At 42.0% G+C, this 18,227-nt stretch overlaps 1 protein-coding gene across 1 annotated transcript in view; it reads left to right on the forward strand.

Annotated features, from left to right (window-relative positions):
- Positions 1-18,227, forward strand: part of FRMPD3 (FERM and PDZ domain containing 3) — a 79,925-nt gene that overhangs the window by 48,507 nt on the left and 13,191 nt on the right. The window contains exon 12 of the mRNA XM_015127964.3: positions 2,265-2,409. Within this exon, the coding sequence (XP_014983450.2) occupies positions 2,265-2,409 (145 nt within the window). The remainder of the gene's footprint in view (positions 1-2,264; positions 2,410-18,227) is intronic.

The raw sequence follows: 18,227 nt of genomic DNA on the forward strand, positions 1-18,227 counted from the left end.
AGAATGGCGTGAACCCGGGAGGCGGAGCTTGCAGTGAGCTGAGATCCGGCCACTGCACTCCAGCCTGGGTGACAGAGCAAGACTCCGTCTCAAAAAAAAAAAAAAAAAAGACGTTTTACTTCAGTGGGCGCTGTGGCTCATGCCTGTAAATCCCAGAATTTTGGGAGGCCAAGGAGGATCACTTGAGCCCAGGAGTTCAAGACCAACCTGGGCAACATAGTGACACCCTGTCTCTATTTAAAAAAAAAAAAAAAAAAAAAAAAAAAAAGGCAAGAAAGAAGTTTCACTTCTAGATCAGGTGGCTAACTACGGCCCATGAGCCAAATCTGACTCATTGCCTGTTTCTGTAAATAAAGTTCTATTAGAACACAGTCATGCCTATTTATTTAATTTACAGATTATCTGTGGCTATTTCCACACTATGTACAATGGCTGAGTTGTTGTGACAGAGCCCGCATGGCCCACAGTGCCTAAAATATTTACTCTCTAGCCCTTTGTAGAAAATGTGTGTTGACCCCTGACCTATATGAACTACAAAATATTCAGCTCAGGCTCTGTGTTGGAATCCTGGGAAAAAGAAAACCACTGCAACTTTAGCTAACAGCTGAGCTGGTTTGGAATCAGAATTGTGCCCCAGGTAATGGTGATTTAGCCAAGGAAGGCTAATCTAGTTGGTGATCAAGTTCTATCAGGTCTTCATAATGTCCCTTCCTTTTCACTGGACCAGCCACCACTCTAGTGGAGGCCCTGACCTCTGTTGCAGTAGCCTCCTCATTGGTCAGAGAGGGGCCTCATTTCTTCTGCCTAATTCTCATATTTCTTAATGCCTGGTCTGGGTGACCCACAGCCCCATGGCTCCCTCTTTAGCCAGTCTTCAGTGATCTTTATCCAGAAACTACTGCCCTGTTCCAAGGAGAATGTTCCCAAGGCTGACTTCAGTCTGGCTCAAACTTGATCAAGCCACAGTTAAAATTATAGTACAGATACTAGGAGGTTTTCTTGAAATAGTGCTGATTTTCCTGAATAGCATTGCCTGGTCTCTGAAGCAGTTAACCAGTTAACCCCAGGACTAATCTGACTGATTTAGAGTTAGGAACAGAAGTCAACAATGTATGCTAGTATTTCCCAAGGTGGGTTAACAACAACAACAACCTTGTTACCATGAGATGTTCTATAAAAATAGATCATTGTGGTCTAATAAATTCAGAAAACTTAGAATATTAAAGCTTTTCTTTTGAGGTTTCCCAGTGCACAACGATATATTAAAGGGTCTTATGAATTCTCATAGTAAAACTATCTGCATAGTGTTTTTTAACCCAATGTCACAAACATATTTGACCAAGGAGTTCTTTTAATAAGCACCAATTAACAACATCTCAAAGACACAGGGAAATAAAGGAAGAGGGATAGAGCATGATGCTTTTTTTTTTTTTAGACAAAGTCTCACTCTGTCACCCAGGTTGGAGTGCAGTGGCACCATCTTGGCTCACTGCAACCTCCACCTCCCTGATTCAAACGGTTCTCCTGCCGCAGCCTCTGGAGTAGCCGGGATTACAGGCACGGGCTAATTTTTGTATTTTTAGTAGAGATGGGGTTTCACCACGTTGGCCAGGCTGGTCTCGAACCCCTGACCTCAGATGATCCTCCCGCCTCAGCATCCCAAAGTGCTGGGATTACAGGCATGAGACACCGCACCCGGCCGAGCATGATGCTCTGAGCAGAACAGCAGGCCGGAAAGACTTTGGCCCTAAAGGCAGAGTTACGACTTGATTCCACAGAGATTCCTTTATGTCCAGGGAGGTGTTCTGGGTGTTACAGGGGGCATGTGAAGATGAGCAAGACATAACTCTTGCACCCAAGGGACTTAGAATCGAGGGGGGATCTAGGCCATTCTGAAGTCTAACCTAGATTCCCAACTTTACCCCCGCTCTCCCAGCTGGCCTGTACATCTGCTGAGCCCTGGCAAACACAAATACAGCTACATAGCAGTCACATGAGGTTATATAATTTTAGTCCTTTTCAGTAAAGGTAGTTCATTAAATGTATAAAGGTTGATTTAATTTTGATACTTGGGTAAGAGGTTATTACAAAGAAATTCTCAAATCAGAAGAAACTATTTGTCAAGCCCTGTGCCTCAATTTTTGGTTCAGAAAGTATAGTTCCTTTAATTATGCAAGTCATCTTTTCCTAGCTACCATGCCTCTGGAAATGCATCTGCCTCCCTCCTTCCCGTGTCTTCATGTTTCTTCCCTTCTCTTCTGCAGCCTCTGGTGCTGTTGATGGAGTGGCCTGAAGCCACCAACTTTGCCTGCCTGATCGCGGGTTACTGCCGCCTCTTGCTGGATTCCAGGAAGATGGTCTTCTCCAGGCCTGCCAGCCAGCCACTTCCACCTCCAATGATCAAGGCAGGTAGGGCTCAACCTCGGTTGGTTTTTGCTGTGCCAGAGGCCCTTTGGACCCTGGAGACATGGAGGGAAGAGCTTCTCTGCCTTAGTGCTCACCCCGTGCCAACAGTGCCTGATTTGCCAGGAGCCAAAACTGTAGCACTGTATCCTAGCTGGCACAGCCCAATGGGAAAGACAGCTGGCCTTCACATGTACCTGTTCCACAAAGGATACCTGTGACAACATTGTGATTGAGTCAACCAATGAATGTATTATTAAAATACCAAACATGATAAATAGAGCCAATTAAATGGTTGCATTGGATCTAAGGCAAAGCTTTAGCGGTGTGGAGATCTAGAGGAAATTTACAGGTGTGCTGGCTCAGTTGAAGTGGAGGTGAAAATGAATATAAAGGTCTGATGAAAAGGAGGTGGCTCAAAGAACAGATACTTCACATATTAGACCTAAGGCTCATGTAGATGCAGTAAGTGCTTCTCCACCCCAGCACCCAGAAATAATGAGTGAAGCTGAGACTTTGCCCTTCTCACATGCTGAATACTCTCAACCCACTTGCCCTTGCTGCTTGACTATTTCTTTCTTCAAGGCTGTGGTTTTCTGAGTAGTCAGATCACACTTTGGGAAGCCAAGACGGGCAGATCACTTGAGGTCAGGAGTTTGAGACCAGCTTGGCTAACAAGGTGAAACCCTGTCTCTACTAAAAAAAAAAAAAAAAATAGGCCAGGCATGGTGGCTCACACCAGTAATCCCAGCACTTTGGGAGGCTGAGGTGGGCGAATCACCTGAGGTCAGGAGTTTGAGACCAATCTGGCCAACATGGTGAAACCCCATCTCTACTAAAAATACAAAAATTAGCTGGGTATGGTGGTGTGGACCTATAGTCCCAGCTGTTTGGGAGGCTGAGGCAGGAGAATCGCTTGAATCCAGGAGGCAGAGGTTGTAGTGAGCCGAGATCATGCCACTGCACTCCAATCTGGGTGACAGAGTGAGACTGTCTCAAAAAAAAAAAAAAGAAAAAGAAAAAAAGCCAGGTGTGGTGGTGGGTCCCTGTAATCCCAGCTACTCGGGAGGCTGAGACAGGAGAATCGCTTGAACCCAGGAGGCAGAGGTTGCAGTGAGCCGAGATCCCGCCATTGTACTTCAGCCTGGGCGACAGAGCAAAACTCCCCCTCAAAAACTAACAAACAAACAAGCAGTAGTCAGATCAGATCTCCATCGAGGTGTTTGAGAGCAGAAACACACTCCTGATGGATGGCCCAGACCTAGAAGGCTGTGGACACCCCTCACCCATACACATCTTCTCACCTCTTGTCTCTTCATCACAATCATCATGACATGCCTCATGACCTTGTCCACAGGAACTAAATGGCAATCCATCAAACACAGATTTGGGAAAGGATAGGTGGCCCTAAGACATATGAAGGAGATTCCACATAGAAAAGCAAAGGAGCTGACTTAGGATAGTAAGAAACCAGGGGGCTGAGTTGCTGCAAGTCTCCAGGTGAACAACACTGAAGAGGCGGCCACACTAGCAAACCTACAGATGGCCGAATGATGGAAAGCCAGCATTAGCATTATCACTGTCACTTCTGGTCTTCCTCTCTCTAATCACATCCAAGTAAACTATACCTCCTACTGAGTAGGCTAGAGAGGGAGAAAAGGAAAAGGGAAGATAAAGTGAAGAACCTGGAACCCAGCCAAAGACCAAATGTGACAGTGAAGATTATTCGGAAGGAATGCACTTTCAGAAGGCACTGGAGATGGCTCTGTAGTCCCACCCTACCTAACAGTTTTTTGTCATCCCATCAGTACCCTAGCCAATGCTGACCCCAAGTATTCCTCTCGCTGTGGGGATAGTGGCACCAAGTAGAGGGATATGTGCTTCGTATGTTCCCGCAGCCTCACTGAACACATTCCAACATTCCATGTTGCTTTTCCAAAGGCAAATCTGTTTTCTTACATTCTCTATGGGCTAGGCATGGCTTTAAAACGCCCCACCCCCAACCACTTTCCTGACTTCTGAGAACCGCCTTGGGCCTGTAGAATGATGGGGGCTCAGGTTGCCTCCAGCACAGGGCCTCTGTGTCCATGCAGGAGCCAGATGGAGCACTGTGATGTGTCTGTTTTTGCAGTACTTCTCCCTTTTGGGTAGAAATAATCAGCTCAGGGGCAGAGACCTACAAAAAGTTCTGCTCTTCCTTCCCCATCTCTTCTGGCCAGAAACATGAGAACTTGAACTAGGCATCATATCACTAGGTACATGGTTTAAATCTTGGACCCCGTTTCTTAGTTTTTTGAACTGTTAGGTGCTCTTGGTGGGTGGAGTGGGGCGGAGTGATCCTCACGGCTCTACTTGAGTTCGCTGAGCTGCCACTGCCCCAGCAAAGTTCTAGGACTTGGTGTGCACATTTTGTCTTACTACCTCTAAGAAGGGAAGGGCACAACTGAGGAGACCTCAGCTCAGGTTACAGTGAAGGATTATCAGTTCCTGATATTGTAGACTTTTAGGACCAAGGTCCAAAATTGAAATCAGTTTCCTACACCAGGCCTTACTTTCATCCCAGAACAGAAGCCCCAATGCCAACTGTTGTTCCTTAACAAAGGCCAATAGGGAATAGGTATCCTCCCAACCTTATCTGGACTTTTCCCCCAGGGTCCAAAGCCACAGCCCACTTAGGTCCCGGTTTTTCAGGAAAGGGAGGAAGAGGTCTGGCCAGCTCTATTCTTGTCCCACATCAGCTGCTGGCTGTCAGCCAAGTCCAACTCAGGGCCCAACCTATTGGGCCTAAAGGATGAAGTTAGACCAGCCACTGGGAAAGTGAAAACATCATCTTCCTTCAAGTCTCAGAAAAAAAGGAGAATGGGGACATGGTAGGGAAGGGACTCCCTCTTGGGCTTTATCAGTAGCTTCACCAAAGGTACTATACTTATTCACTTAACAAATCAAGCACTCATCATGTGCCAGGTGCAGAAGATGCAGCCATGAATAACAGACATGGTCCTTATGGTCCTTGCCCTCACATAGCTTGCAATCTAATAGAGGGGAAATACTGATAGATGATTAAAAGGATAAGGTCAATAACATAAGTACCTTTGCTTTTATATATGAGAGATTCAACAGATACAACAGAGCAGTGCCTGGGTTTGAGGGCCCAGAAAGGCTCTGAGCTTAGAGAAAGGTCTAGAAAAATGCCAGTTTTCTATCTCTAATGAGGTGGTGGGCAATCCAAAGGCAGCTACCATCTTTCTGCAGCCCTGAGCTCTCTGTATCCTGGGGGAATCCAGGAGAAAAAGGCTTTGAGGGCCCCTGTTAGGGCCTCAGTTGGAGGAACTCACTCTACATTTTCTACCATGGTTAGAAAACAGTTTGGTCGGGTGAATTGAACATTTTGGTTAATGGTTACTATATATCCCTCGAGTGGCTTACCAATTTTCATGTAGTTAAAACCCAGCAACATGTACAGAGTACTAAAGTAAGACTGAACATAGTAGACTTTTTTTGGATGATTCAGAAAGAGCATGAGGTTCTTGCAAGGCCTCTAGGTCGTCATTATGACCAGTGATTATTGGACTATAGAATAGAGCAGGGCCAAGTACTAGAATGCTAGGTGAGTCAATGTCACACAGACCGTATGTTTATATATATATATATATCTGCATATATTTTCTTTTTTTATTATACTTGAAGTTCTAGGGTACACGTGCACAATGTGCAGGTTTGTTACATATGCGTACATGTGCCATGTTGGTGTGCTGTACCCATTAACTCGTCATTTACATTAGTTATATCTCCTAATGCTATCCCTCCCCCCTCCCCCCATCCCATGACAGGCCCCAGTGTGTGATGCTCCCCTTCCTGTACCCAAGTGTTCTCATTGTTCAATTCCCACCTATGAGTGAGAACATGTGGTGTTTGGTTTTCTGTTCTTGTGATAGTTGGCTGAGACTGATGGTTTCCAGCTGCATCCATGTCCCTACAAAGGACATGAACTCATCCTTTTTTATGGCTGCATAGTATTCCAAGCTGCATATATTTTCAAACACAACTCCAGTTGAATCACCGTCCTGTTCTTTGCAAGCATTTTTTTTCTAGTGAGTCTTCTGAGTGACTGAGTACAGAGGGATAGACTAGGGCAATCCCCTTGGGGAAAGCTGATGAGCAATTTACACCATATTTGCAGTCTGGGAGGCATACTGTCCTGAACCATCAGCCAGCTGCACCTGGCATTACTGGCACTTCTAATCTTCTGCCAGGAGGAGATTTGGGATTCTCCAGGCGCATTTTGTCTTCTGATCTGGAAGTCATAGTACCAAGTGGTGGACAGGGCATTACCTGGCCTTGACAGTCTATGCTTACAGATGTTTCCATCTTTCAGGGAGGGAAGCCACCCTTAGAATCCAGCCTCTGTTTGAGAGGGGTCACTATCCGCCACCCTTAGAATCCAGCCTCTGCTCTTGTGATAGTTTGCTAAGATGATGGTTTCCAGCTGCATCCATGTCCCTACAAAGGACACAAACTCATCCTTTTTTATGGCTGCATAGTATTCCATGGTGTATATGTGCCACATTTTCTTAATCCAATCTGTCACTGATGGACCTTTGGGTTGATTCCAAGTCTTTGCTATTGTGAATAGTGCTGCAGTAAACATACGTGTGCATGTGTCTTTATAGCAACATAATTTATAAAACCAAACACCGCATGTTCTCACTCATAGGTGGGAACTGAGCAATGAGATCACTTGGACTCAGGAAGGGGACCATCACACACTGGGGCCTATCATGGGGAGGGGGGAGGGGGGAGGGATTGCATTGGGAGTTATACCTGATGTAAATGACGAGTTGATGGGTGCTGACGAGTTGATGGGTGCAGCACACCAACATGGCACAAGTATACATATGTAACAAACCTGCACGTTATGCACATGTACCCTACAACTTAAAGTATAATAATACTAAATAAATTAAAAAAAAAAAAAAAAGAATCCAGCCTCTGCTTGAGAGGGGTCACTATCCGCTTATTGGGCATGCCACTTGGAGCCACCTTTGATGGCAGCTTATTGCCAGGCTGGCTATCCTGATTGCTCAGCTGTCTCATAGGTAGTTAGCACCTGGTATATCCCCAGGACCTGTGGACAAAGTCTTGATGTAGAGAGACATCATGAATTTATAGTTCATACTCCTGGCTGATTGCTCCTCTGGAGCACTTATTCCCTAAGTCTCAGAGGCCTGGATGAAGGGTAATTACACAATATTCCCCCAACTGACCCAGAGTTCCTGAGATACAGTAAAGCCCAATAAGGCCTGAACCAACCCCACTCATTGACAATTTCTATGTTTAAAGCAGCAACATGGTCTATGGAAAATTGCAAGAGCTTGAGATCTGAAGTCACAGAGACTTGGGTTCCAGTCCCTGTTTTGCCATATCTTAGCTATGTGATCATAACTAAATGCCAGAAACTTCGTCTCAGTTTCCTCATATGTAAAATGAGGATAATACTATTACCTGCTTCATGAGGAATTTGACAGGATTGTGTGCGATAAACCACATAAAGTCCCTTCACAATACAGAGTACCCTTTTTTGCTTTGTTTGTTCGTTTGTCTGTTTGTTTGTTGAGACAGAGTCTTGCTCTTGTTGCCCAGGCTGGAGTGCAGTGGCATGATCTTGGCTCCTTGCAACCTCCGCCTCCTGGGTTCAAGCTATTCTCCTGCCTCAGCCTCCTGAATAGCTGGGATTACAGGCGGCCGCCACCACACCCAGCTAATTTTTTGATATTTTTAGTAGAGACGGGGTTTCACCATGTTGACCAGGCTGGTCTCAAACTCCTGACCTCAGGTGATCCACCGCCTCGGCCTCCCAAAGTGCTGGGATTACAGGCGTGAGCCGCCACCCCCAGCCTTTTGCTCTTTTTTTTTAAAGATTGAGAGTTCATCATGTGCCCAGAGCTGTGCTTTAAAAAAATTAACAGCTTTGTTTAGATATAATTTTAAAGCCATAAAATTCACCCATTTGAAGCGCACAATACAATTTTTTTTAATATACTTAATATATTCACAGGGTTATACAGCCATTATCACAATCTAATTTTAGAACATTTTTTGCCCCTCCCAAAACAAAATCTGTACCTATTAGCGGTCGCTCCCTATTTCCCTCCTAATCACCACCTAGCCCTAAGCAACCATTGGTCTACTTGCCGTCTATAGGTTTGCCTATGCTGGACATTTTGTGTAAATGGAATAATAAAATATATGGTCTTTTGCCACTTGCTTTTTTTACCTAGCATGTTTTCGTGGGTCATTCATGTTCAGCATGCACCAGTACTTCATTCCTCTTTATTGATGAATTACATTCTATTGTATGGATATACCACATTTCTTTATCCATTCATCAGTTGATAGACATTTGTTTTTTTTCCCACCTTTTGACTATTATGAATAATATTGTTATAAACATTCGTGTTTATATGGGGACCGTTTTTATAGGGACATATGTTTTCCTTTCTCTCCAGTCTATACCTAGGAGTGGAATTACTGGTCAAATGGTAACTCCATGTTTAACTTTTAGAGGAACTGCCCAATTGTTTTTTAAAGTGACTATACCATTTTACACTCCCATCAGCAATATTGGAGGGTTAAATTTTAACCATATATTCGTCAACACTTGTTATTGTCCATCTTTTTTTTTTGTTTTTTTCGGAGACAGAATCTCACTCCATCACCCAGAATGGAGTGAATGTGCACCATCTCAGCTCACTATGACCTCTGCCTCCTGGGTTCAAGCAATTCTCCTTCCTCAGCCTTCTGAGTAGCTGGGACTACAGGCATGTGCCACCACAGCTGGCTAATATTTTGTATTTTTAGTAGAGATGGAGTTTTGCCATGTTGGCCAGGCTGGCTTTGAACTGCTGACCTCAAGTGACCCACCCGCCTTGATCTCCCAAAGTGCTGGGATTATAGGCATGAGCCACCGCATCTGGCCATCTTTTTATTTATTAATATGTCTGTCATATTGTGTGTGAAGTGGTAGCTCATTATGCTTATGATTTACAGTTTCCTGATGGCTAATGATGTTGAACATCTTTTCATGGGCTTATTGGCCACTTGTATATCTTCTTTGGTGAAATATCTAATCAAATCATCTGTCCATTTTTAAATTGAACTATTTCACCATAAATGTGAGGGGTTATTTGCGAACTCTCAATTCTACTGCCTTGATCTATACATCTATCCTTACGCCACCACTTTACGGTCTTGATTACTATGGCTTTGTAGTGAATTTCAAAATCAGAAAGTGTGAGTCATCCTACTTTGTACTTCTTTTTCAAGACTGTTTTGGTTATTCTGGGTCTCTTGTGACTCTATATTAATTCATGAATTAGCTGTCAATTTTGATAAAGTCAGCTGGGATTTTAGTAGAGACTATGTTGAATCTATAGATCAATTTGGAAAGTACTATCATTATGACAATATTGATTGAGTCTTCCAATCCATGAGCAGAGAATATATTCCAATTATTTAAATCTCTTTTAATTTCCTTCATCAATGTTGTATAGTTTTCAGTGTACAAATTTTACACCTCTTGTTTTTTTTATTTTTCTCTTTTTTTTTCTTTTTCTTTTTCTTTTTTTTCTTTTTACTTTAAGTTCTGGGATACATATGCAGAACGTGCAGGTTTGCTACATAGGTATACATGTGCTATGGTGGTTTGCTGCTCCTATTCACCCGTCCTCTAAGTTCCCTCCCCTCATCCCCCACCCCCAACAGGCCCTGGTGTGTGTTGTTACCCTCCCTGTGTCCTATGTTCTTATTGTTCAACTCCTGTTTATGAGTAAGAACATGTGATGTTTGGTTTTCTGTTCCTCTGTTAGTTTGCTAAAGATGATGGCTTCCAGCTTCATCCATGTCCCTGCAAAGGACATGATCTCATTTCTTTTTATGGATGCATAGTATTCCATGGTGTATATGTACCACATTTTCATTATCCAGTTTATCATTGATGGGCATTTGGGTTGGTTCTATGACTTTGCTATTGTAAATAGTGCTGCAATAAACATACGTGTGCATGTGACTGTATAGTAGAATGATTTATATTCCTTTGGGTATATGCCCAGTAACGGGATTGCTGAGTCAAATAGTATTTCTGGTTCTAGATCCTTGAGGAATCACCGTACTGCCTTCCACAATGTTTGAACTAATTTACATTTCCACCAACAATGTAAAAATGTTCCTATTTCTTCACAGCCTCACTAGCATCTATTGTTTCCTGACTTTTTGATAATCACCATTCTGACTGGCATGAGATGGTATCTTATTGTGGCTTTGATTTGCATTTTTCTAATGATCAATGATGCTGAGCATTCTTTTTCTTTTCTTTCTTTTTTTTCTTTTTTTTTTTTTTTGAGACAGAGTCTCACTCTGCTGCCCAGGCTGGAGCACAGTGGTATGATCTCGGCTCACTGCAACCTCCACCTCCTGAGTTCAAGCAATTCTCCTGCCTCAGCCTCCCGAGTAGCTGGAACTACAGGCGCCTGCCACCATGCCTGGCTAAGTTTTGTATTTTTAGTAGAGATGGGGTTTCACCATGTTGGCCAGGCTGGTCTCGAACTCCTGACCTCAGGTGATCCACCTGCTTTGGCCTCCCAAAGTGCTGGGATTACAGATATGAGCCACCATGGCTGGCCCTGTTTTTTGTTTTTTGTTTTTTGTTTTTTTGATTGTTGAGCATTTTTTTCATTTGTTGGCTGCGTAAATGTCTTATTTTGAGAAGTGTTTGTTCATATTTTTTGCCCACTTTTTTATGGGATTGTTTTTTTTTCTTGTAAATTTCTTTAAGTTCCTTGTAAATTCTGGATATTAGACCTTTATCAGATGGATAGATTGCAAAAATTTTCTCTCATTCTGTAGGTTGCCTGTTCACTCTGATGATAGTTTCTTTTGCTGTGCAGAGGCTCTTTATTTAATTACATCCCATTTGTCGATTGTGGCTTTTGTCATAATTGCTTTTGGCATTTTTGTCATGAAGTCTTTGCCCTTGCCTGTGTCCTGAATGGTATTGCCTAGGTTTTCTTCTACAGTTTTTATAATTTGGGGTTTTACATTTAAGTATTTAATCCATCTTGAGTTAATTTTTGTATAAGGTGTAAGGAAGGGGTCCAGTTTCAGTTTTCTGCATATAGCTAGCCAGTTTTCCCAGCACCATGTATTGAATAGGAGATCCTTTCCCCATTGCTTGTTTTTATCAGGTTCAATGAAGATAAGATGGTTGTAGATGTGTGGTGTTATTTCTGAAGTCTCTGTTCTGTTCCACTGGTCTATATGTCTGTTTTGGTACCAGTACCATGCTGTTTTGGTTACTTGTAGTATAGTTTGAGGTCAGGTAGCATGATGCCTCCAGCTTTGTTCTTTTTGCTTAGGATTGTCTTGGTTATAGAGGGTCTTTGATGATTCCATATGAAATTTAAAGTAGCTTTTTCTAATTCGGTGAAGAACGTCAATGGTAGTTTGATGGGAATAGCATTGAATCTATAAATTAGTTTGAGCAGTATGGCCATTTTCACAATATTGATTCTTCCTGTCCATGAGGATGGAATGTTTTTGCATTTGCTTGTATCCTCTCTTATTCCCTTGAGCAGTGGTTTGTAGTTCTCCTTGACAGGGCCCTTCACATTCCTTGTTAGCTGTATTCCTAGGTATTTTATTCTATTAGTAGTGATTGTGAATGGGAGTTCATTCACGATTTGGCTCTCTGCTTGTCTATTGTTGGTGTAAAGTAATGCTTGTGATTTTTGCACATTGATTTTGTATCCTGAGACTTTGCTGAAGTTGTTTATCAGTTTAAGGAGTTTTGGGGCTGAGATGATGGGGTTTTCTAAATATAAAATTATGTCATCTGCAAACAGGGACAATTTGACTTCCTCTCTTCCTATTTGAATACCTTTATTTCTTTCTCTTGCCTGATTGCCCTGGCCAGAACTTCCAATACTATGTTGAATAGGAGTGGTGAGAGAGGGCATCCTTGTCTTGTACTGGTTTTCAAAGGGAATGCTTCCACCTTTTGCCCATTCAATATGATATTGGCTGTGAGTTTGTAATAAATAGCTCTTATTATTTTCAGATATGTTCCATCAATAACTAGTTTGTTGAGATTTTTTAACATGAAGGGATGTTGAATTTTATCGAAGGCCTTTTCTGCATCAGTTAAGATAATCATGTGTTTTTTTTTTTCTTTGGTTCTGTTTATGTGATGGATTACATTTATTGATTTGCATGTGTTGAACCAGCCTTGCATCCCAGAGATGAAGCCAACTTGATTGTGGTGGATTACTTTTTCGATGTGCTGCTGGATTCGGTTTGCCAGTATTTTATTGAGGATTTTTTCATTGAAGTTCATCTGGGATATTGGCCTGAAGTTTTGTTTTTTTGTTGTGTCTCTTCCTGAGTTGAGTATCAGGATGATGCTGGTTTCATAAAATGAGTTAGGGAGGAGTCCTTCCTTTTCAATTTTTTGGAATAGTTTCAGAAGGAATGGTACCAGCTCCTCTTTGTACCTCTGGTAGAATTTGGCTGTGAATCCATGTGGTCCTGGGCTTTTTTTTTTTTTTTGGTTGGTAGGCTATTAATTACTGCCTCAATTTCATAACTTGTTATTGGTCTATTCAGGGATTCAGCTTCTTCCTGGTTTAGTCTTGGGAGGGTGTATGTGTCCAGGAATTTATCTATTTCTTCTAGATTTTCTAATTTATTTGCAGAGAGGTGTTTATAGTATTCTCCGATGGTAGTCTGTATTTCTGTGGGGTCAGTAGTGATATCCACTGTGTCATTTGTTATTGCGTCCTTTTGATTCTTCTCTGTTTTCTTCTTTATTAGTCTCGCTAGCGGTATATTTTGTTAATTTTTTCAAACAACCACATCCTGGATTCATTGATTTTTTTTTTTTGGAGTGTTTTTCGTGTTTCTATATCCTTCAATTCTGCTCTGATCTTAGTTATTTCTTGTCTTCTTCTAGCCTTTGGATTAGTTTGCTCTTGCCTCTTTAGCTCTTTTAATTTTAATGTCATCATGATGCTATCTGGTTATGTTGGACACTAGGTGATGCAGTTTCTTCATAATGTCATTGGTCTTTATATTTTGGTGTGTTTCTACAGTGGCTGGTACCAGTTTTTCCTTTCCATATTTAGTGCTTCTTTCAGGAGCTCTTGTAAGGCAGGCCTGTTGGTGACAAAATCCCTCAGCGTTTGCTTGTCTGGAAAGTATTTTATTTCACCTTCACTTATGAAGCTTAGTTTGTCTGGTTATGAAATTCTGGGCTGAAAATTCTTTTCTTTAAAAATGTTGAATATTGGCCCTCAATATTTTTTTTAGACATGGTCTCATTCCATCGCCCAGGCTGAAGTGCAGTGGCTCAGTCTTGGCTCACTGCTACCTCTGCCTCCAGGGTTCAAGCGATTCTCCTGCCACAACCTCCAGAGTAGTTGGGAGTACAGGCACATGCCACCACACTCAGCTAGTTTTTGTATTTTCAGTAGAGAGAGGGTTTCACCGTGTTGGCCAGGCTGGTCTTGAACCCCTGGCCTCAAGTGATCCACCCACTTGGCCTCCCAAAGTGCTGGGATTACAGGCATGAGCCACCTCGCCCAGGCTGGCCCCCAGTCTTTTCTGGCTTTTAGAGTTTCTGCTAAGAGGTCTGCTGTTAGTCTGATTGGCTTTCCTTTGTAAGTGACCTGGCCTGCCTTTCTGGCTGCCCTTAATATTTTTTCCTTCATTTCGACTTTGGAGAATCGGTGAATCTGATGGTTATGTGTCTTGTGGTTGATCTTCTTCTTCTTCTTTTTTTTTTTTTTTTTTTTTTTTTTCTCTTTTTGAGATGGAGTTTCGCTCTTGTTGCCCAGGCTGGAGTGCAATGGTGCAATGTCAGCTCACCACAACCTCCGCCTCCCAGGTTCAAGCGTTTCTCCTGCCTCAGCCTCCTGAGTAGCTGAGATTACAAGCATCCACCACTACACCAGGCTAATTTTGTATCTTTAGTAGAGACGGAGTTTCTCCGTGTTGGTTCAGTAGGTCTCAAACTCCTGACCATAGGTGATCTGCCTGCCTCAGCCTCCTAAAGTGCTGGGATTACAGGCATGAGCCACTGCACCCAGCCTTGAAGTTGATCTTCTCGTGGAGTATCTTAGTGGTGTTCTCTGTATTTCCTGAATTTACATGTTGGTCTGTTTTGCTATGTTGGGGAAGTTCTCCTGGATAATATCCGAAAGTGTGTTTTTCAGCTTGTTTCCATTCTCCCTGTCTCCTTCCAGTACTCCAATCAATCGTAGGTTTGGTCTTTTTACAGAGTCCCATATTTCTTGGAGGCTTTGTTCATTCCTTTTCATTCTTTTTTCTCCAGTCTTGTCTCCATACCTTATTTCAGCAAGGTGGTCTTCAAACTCTAATACCCTCTCTTCCGCTTGGTTGATTCAGCTATTGATACTTGTGTATGCTTCATGAAGTTCTTGTGCTGTGCTTTTCAGCTCCCTCAGGTCATTTATGTTCCTCTTTAAACTGATTCTAGTTAGCAGCTCCTCTAACCTTTTATCAAGGTTCTTAGCTTCTTTGCATTGGGTTAGAACATCCTTCTTTAGCTCAGCATAGTTTTGTACTACCTATCTTCCAAAGCCTACTTCTGTCAATTCGTTCTTATCATCCTCCATCCAGTTCTGTGCCTTTGCTGGAGAGACGTTGCGATTATTTGGAGAAGAGGCACCCTGGCCTTTTGAGTTTTCAGCGTTTTTTTCATTGATTTTTTCTTCTTTTCATGAGTTTGTGTAGTTTCAATCTTTGAAACCTCAAAGACCCTTGGATGGGGTTTTTGTGGGAGCTTTTGTTGTTGATGATGCTGTTGTTGCTTTCTGTTTGTTTTTCTTTCAATGGTCAGGTCCCTCTTCTGTAGGGCTGCTGCTATTTGCTAGGGGTTCACGTCAGGCCCTATTCATCCGGTTCACTCCTGCTCCTGGAGATGTCGCTCAACAAGGCACCTCCCTCGGCTGGGGGATGGGGGCTCCCTTGCCTTGTGTGGCTCTCAGGTAAGCCACCTCACCACATTGTTCTTCCTTCCTCTCCATGGATCATGCCAACGTCCTAGTCAGTTCTGATGAGAGAACCTGAATATGTTGGTTGCCAGTAAAGGATTCATATGCTTATTATGGTTCTTTTCTATGGGAAACTTGATCGCCGCTGTTTCTAGTCAGCCATCTTGACCCCGCCCTGTCCTCCTTTTTAAATTTATAACTAGTTAAATAATAAAAGACAAAGTCAAATTTTAAAAAGACAAATTATTAAGTAAAATAAGGTTTAAATAATAAAAAATAAGTATATTCATAACTATTTGTTCTTTTTTATGTTATTGTAAATAGAAGGGCTTCCTGATTTTATTTTCAGGTTGTTCATTGCTAGCTGGGCACGGTGGCTCACGCCTGTAATTCCAGCACTTTGGGAGGCCAAGGCAGGCGGATCACTTGAGGTCAGGAGTTCAAGACTTGCCTGGCCAATATGGTGAAACCCTGTCTCTACTAAAAATACAAAAAATTAGCTGGGTGTGGTGGTGCATGCCTGTAGTCCCAGCTACTCAGGAGGCTGAGGCAGGGGACTCTGTTGAACCCAGGAGGGGGAAGTTGCAGTGAGCCGAGATCACGCCACTGCACTTCAGCCTGGCAACACAGCAAGACTCCATCTCAAAAAAAAAAAAAAAATTGATTTTCTGTACATTGAGCTTGTATCCTGCAAGAGATAGTTTTACTTTTTCCTTTCCAATCTGAATGTCTTATATTTCATCTTAATTCATAATTGTCCCAGCTAGAACTTTCAGTCAGTACAGTGTTGGATAGAAGTGGTGAGAACATCTGGACAGACCCCAGACTTAGAAAGACAGAAAGAGAGAGAGAGAGAGAGGGGGGAGAGAGAGAGAGAGAGAGAGAGAGAGAGAGAGAGAGAGAAGAAAGAAAGACAGACAGACAGACAGACAGAAAGAAAGAAAGAAAGAAAGAAAAGAAAAGAAAAAGAAAAGGAAAGGTGAGAGCAGACATTCTGGTCTTCTTCCTGATCTAAGCTTTTATCCTTTCATTCGAATCAAGTATGACGTTAGCTGTGAGTTTTTTATAGATAACCTTTATCATATTGAGGAAGTTCCCTTTTATTCCTAGTTTATTGAGTGTTTTATCATGAAAGGGTGTTAGATTTATGTTTTTATTTATGTTTTTGTGCATCTATTGAGATGATCATGTAGTTTTTGTCCTCTAGTCTATTAACATGGTGTATTACATTGATTTTTGGATGTTAAAGCAACCTTGCATTACTGCAATAAATCCCACTTGGTCATGCTGTATAATTCTTTTTATATGTTGCTGGATTCAGTTTGTTAGTATTTATACACCGCTGGGTCGTGGTGTATAATTCTTTTTAGATGTTGCTGAATTCAGTTTGCTGGTATTTTGTTGAGGGATTTTGTGTCTGTATTCATGAAAGACATCGGTCTGTAGTTTTCTTGTGATATCTTTGTGTGGTTTTGGTATGAAGGTAGTACTGGCCTCATACACTGAGTTAAGAAGTGTTCTCTCCTCTTTTGATTTTTGGAAGGTTTGTGAAAGGTTGGTATTAGTGCTTCTTTCAGCATTTGGTAGAATCCACTAGTGAAGTCACCTGGGCCTGGACTTTTTTAGGGGGTAAGGGAGGAGTTTTAATTCCTAACTCCGTTTCTTTTCCTGTTACTGTCTATTCAGATTTTCTATCTTCTTGAATCAGTTTTGGCAAATTGTTTCTTTCTTTCTTTCTTTCTTCCTTCCTTTCTTTCTTTTTTTTTATGGTGTTTTGCTGTTGTTGCCCTGCCCAGGCTGGAGTGTGGTGGTGCAATCTTGGCTCACTGCAACCTCCACCTCCTAGGTTCAAAGTATTCTCCTGCTTCAGCCTCCCAAGTAGCTGGGATTACAAGTATGTGCCACCATGCCCAGCTAATTTTTTGTATTTAATAGAGACAAGGTTTCACCATGTTGGTTGGGCTGATCTTGAACTTCTGATCTTGAACTTCTGATCTCAAGTGATCAGAAGTTCATTCCACCTACCTCGGCCTCCCAAAGTGCTGGGATTTACAGGCGTGAGCCACTGCACCCAGCCTAAGTTGTATATTTCTAAGAATGTGTCCATACCATTTAGGTTATCCAGTTGATATACCCTTATTCATATTCCCTTATAATCAATTCCATATCTGTATGGTCAGTAGTGATATTCTTTCTTTCATTCCTGATTTTGGTAATTTGAGTATTCTCTTTTTTTGTTTGATCTTTCCAGCTAAAGGTTTGTCAATTGTATTAATCTGTTCAAAGCACCAACTTTTAGTTTCATTGATTTTCTCTATTTTTTTCTATCCTCTATGTATTTCCTTCCACTTGCTTTGGGTTGTTTGCTCTTCTTTTTTTTTGCCTTTATTTTTGTTTTGTTTTTAATTTTTATGTGTACATAGTAGTTGTATATATTTATGGGGTACATGAGATGTTTTGAGACAGGCATGCAATGTGAAATAATCACATCATGGGGAATGGGGTATCCATCCTCTCAAGCATTTATCCTTTCTTTGTGTTACAAACAATCCAATTATACTCTTTTAGTTATTTTATTTAATTTTTATTTCAATATTTTTTAGGGAACAGGTGGTGTTTGGTTACATAGATAAGTTCTTCAGTGGTGATTTCTTAGATTTTGGTGTACCCATCACCTGAGCAGTATACCCTGTACCCAGTGTGTAATATTTTATCCCTCACCCCCTCCCACCCTTCCCTCCAAGTCCCCAAGGTCCACCC

This window comes from Macaca mulatta, chromosome X, assembly GCF_049350105.2.
Source record: "Macaca mulatta isolate MMU2019108-1 chromosome X, T2T-MMU8v2.0, whole genome shotgun sequence".
NCBI lineage: Eukaryota > Metazoa > Chordata > Mammalia > Primates > Cercopithecidae > Macaca > Macaca mulatta.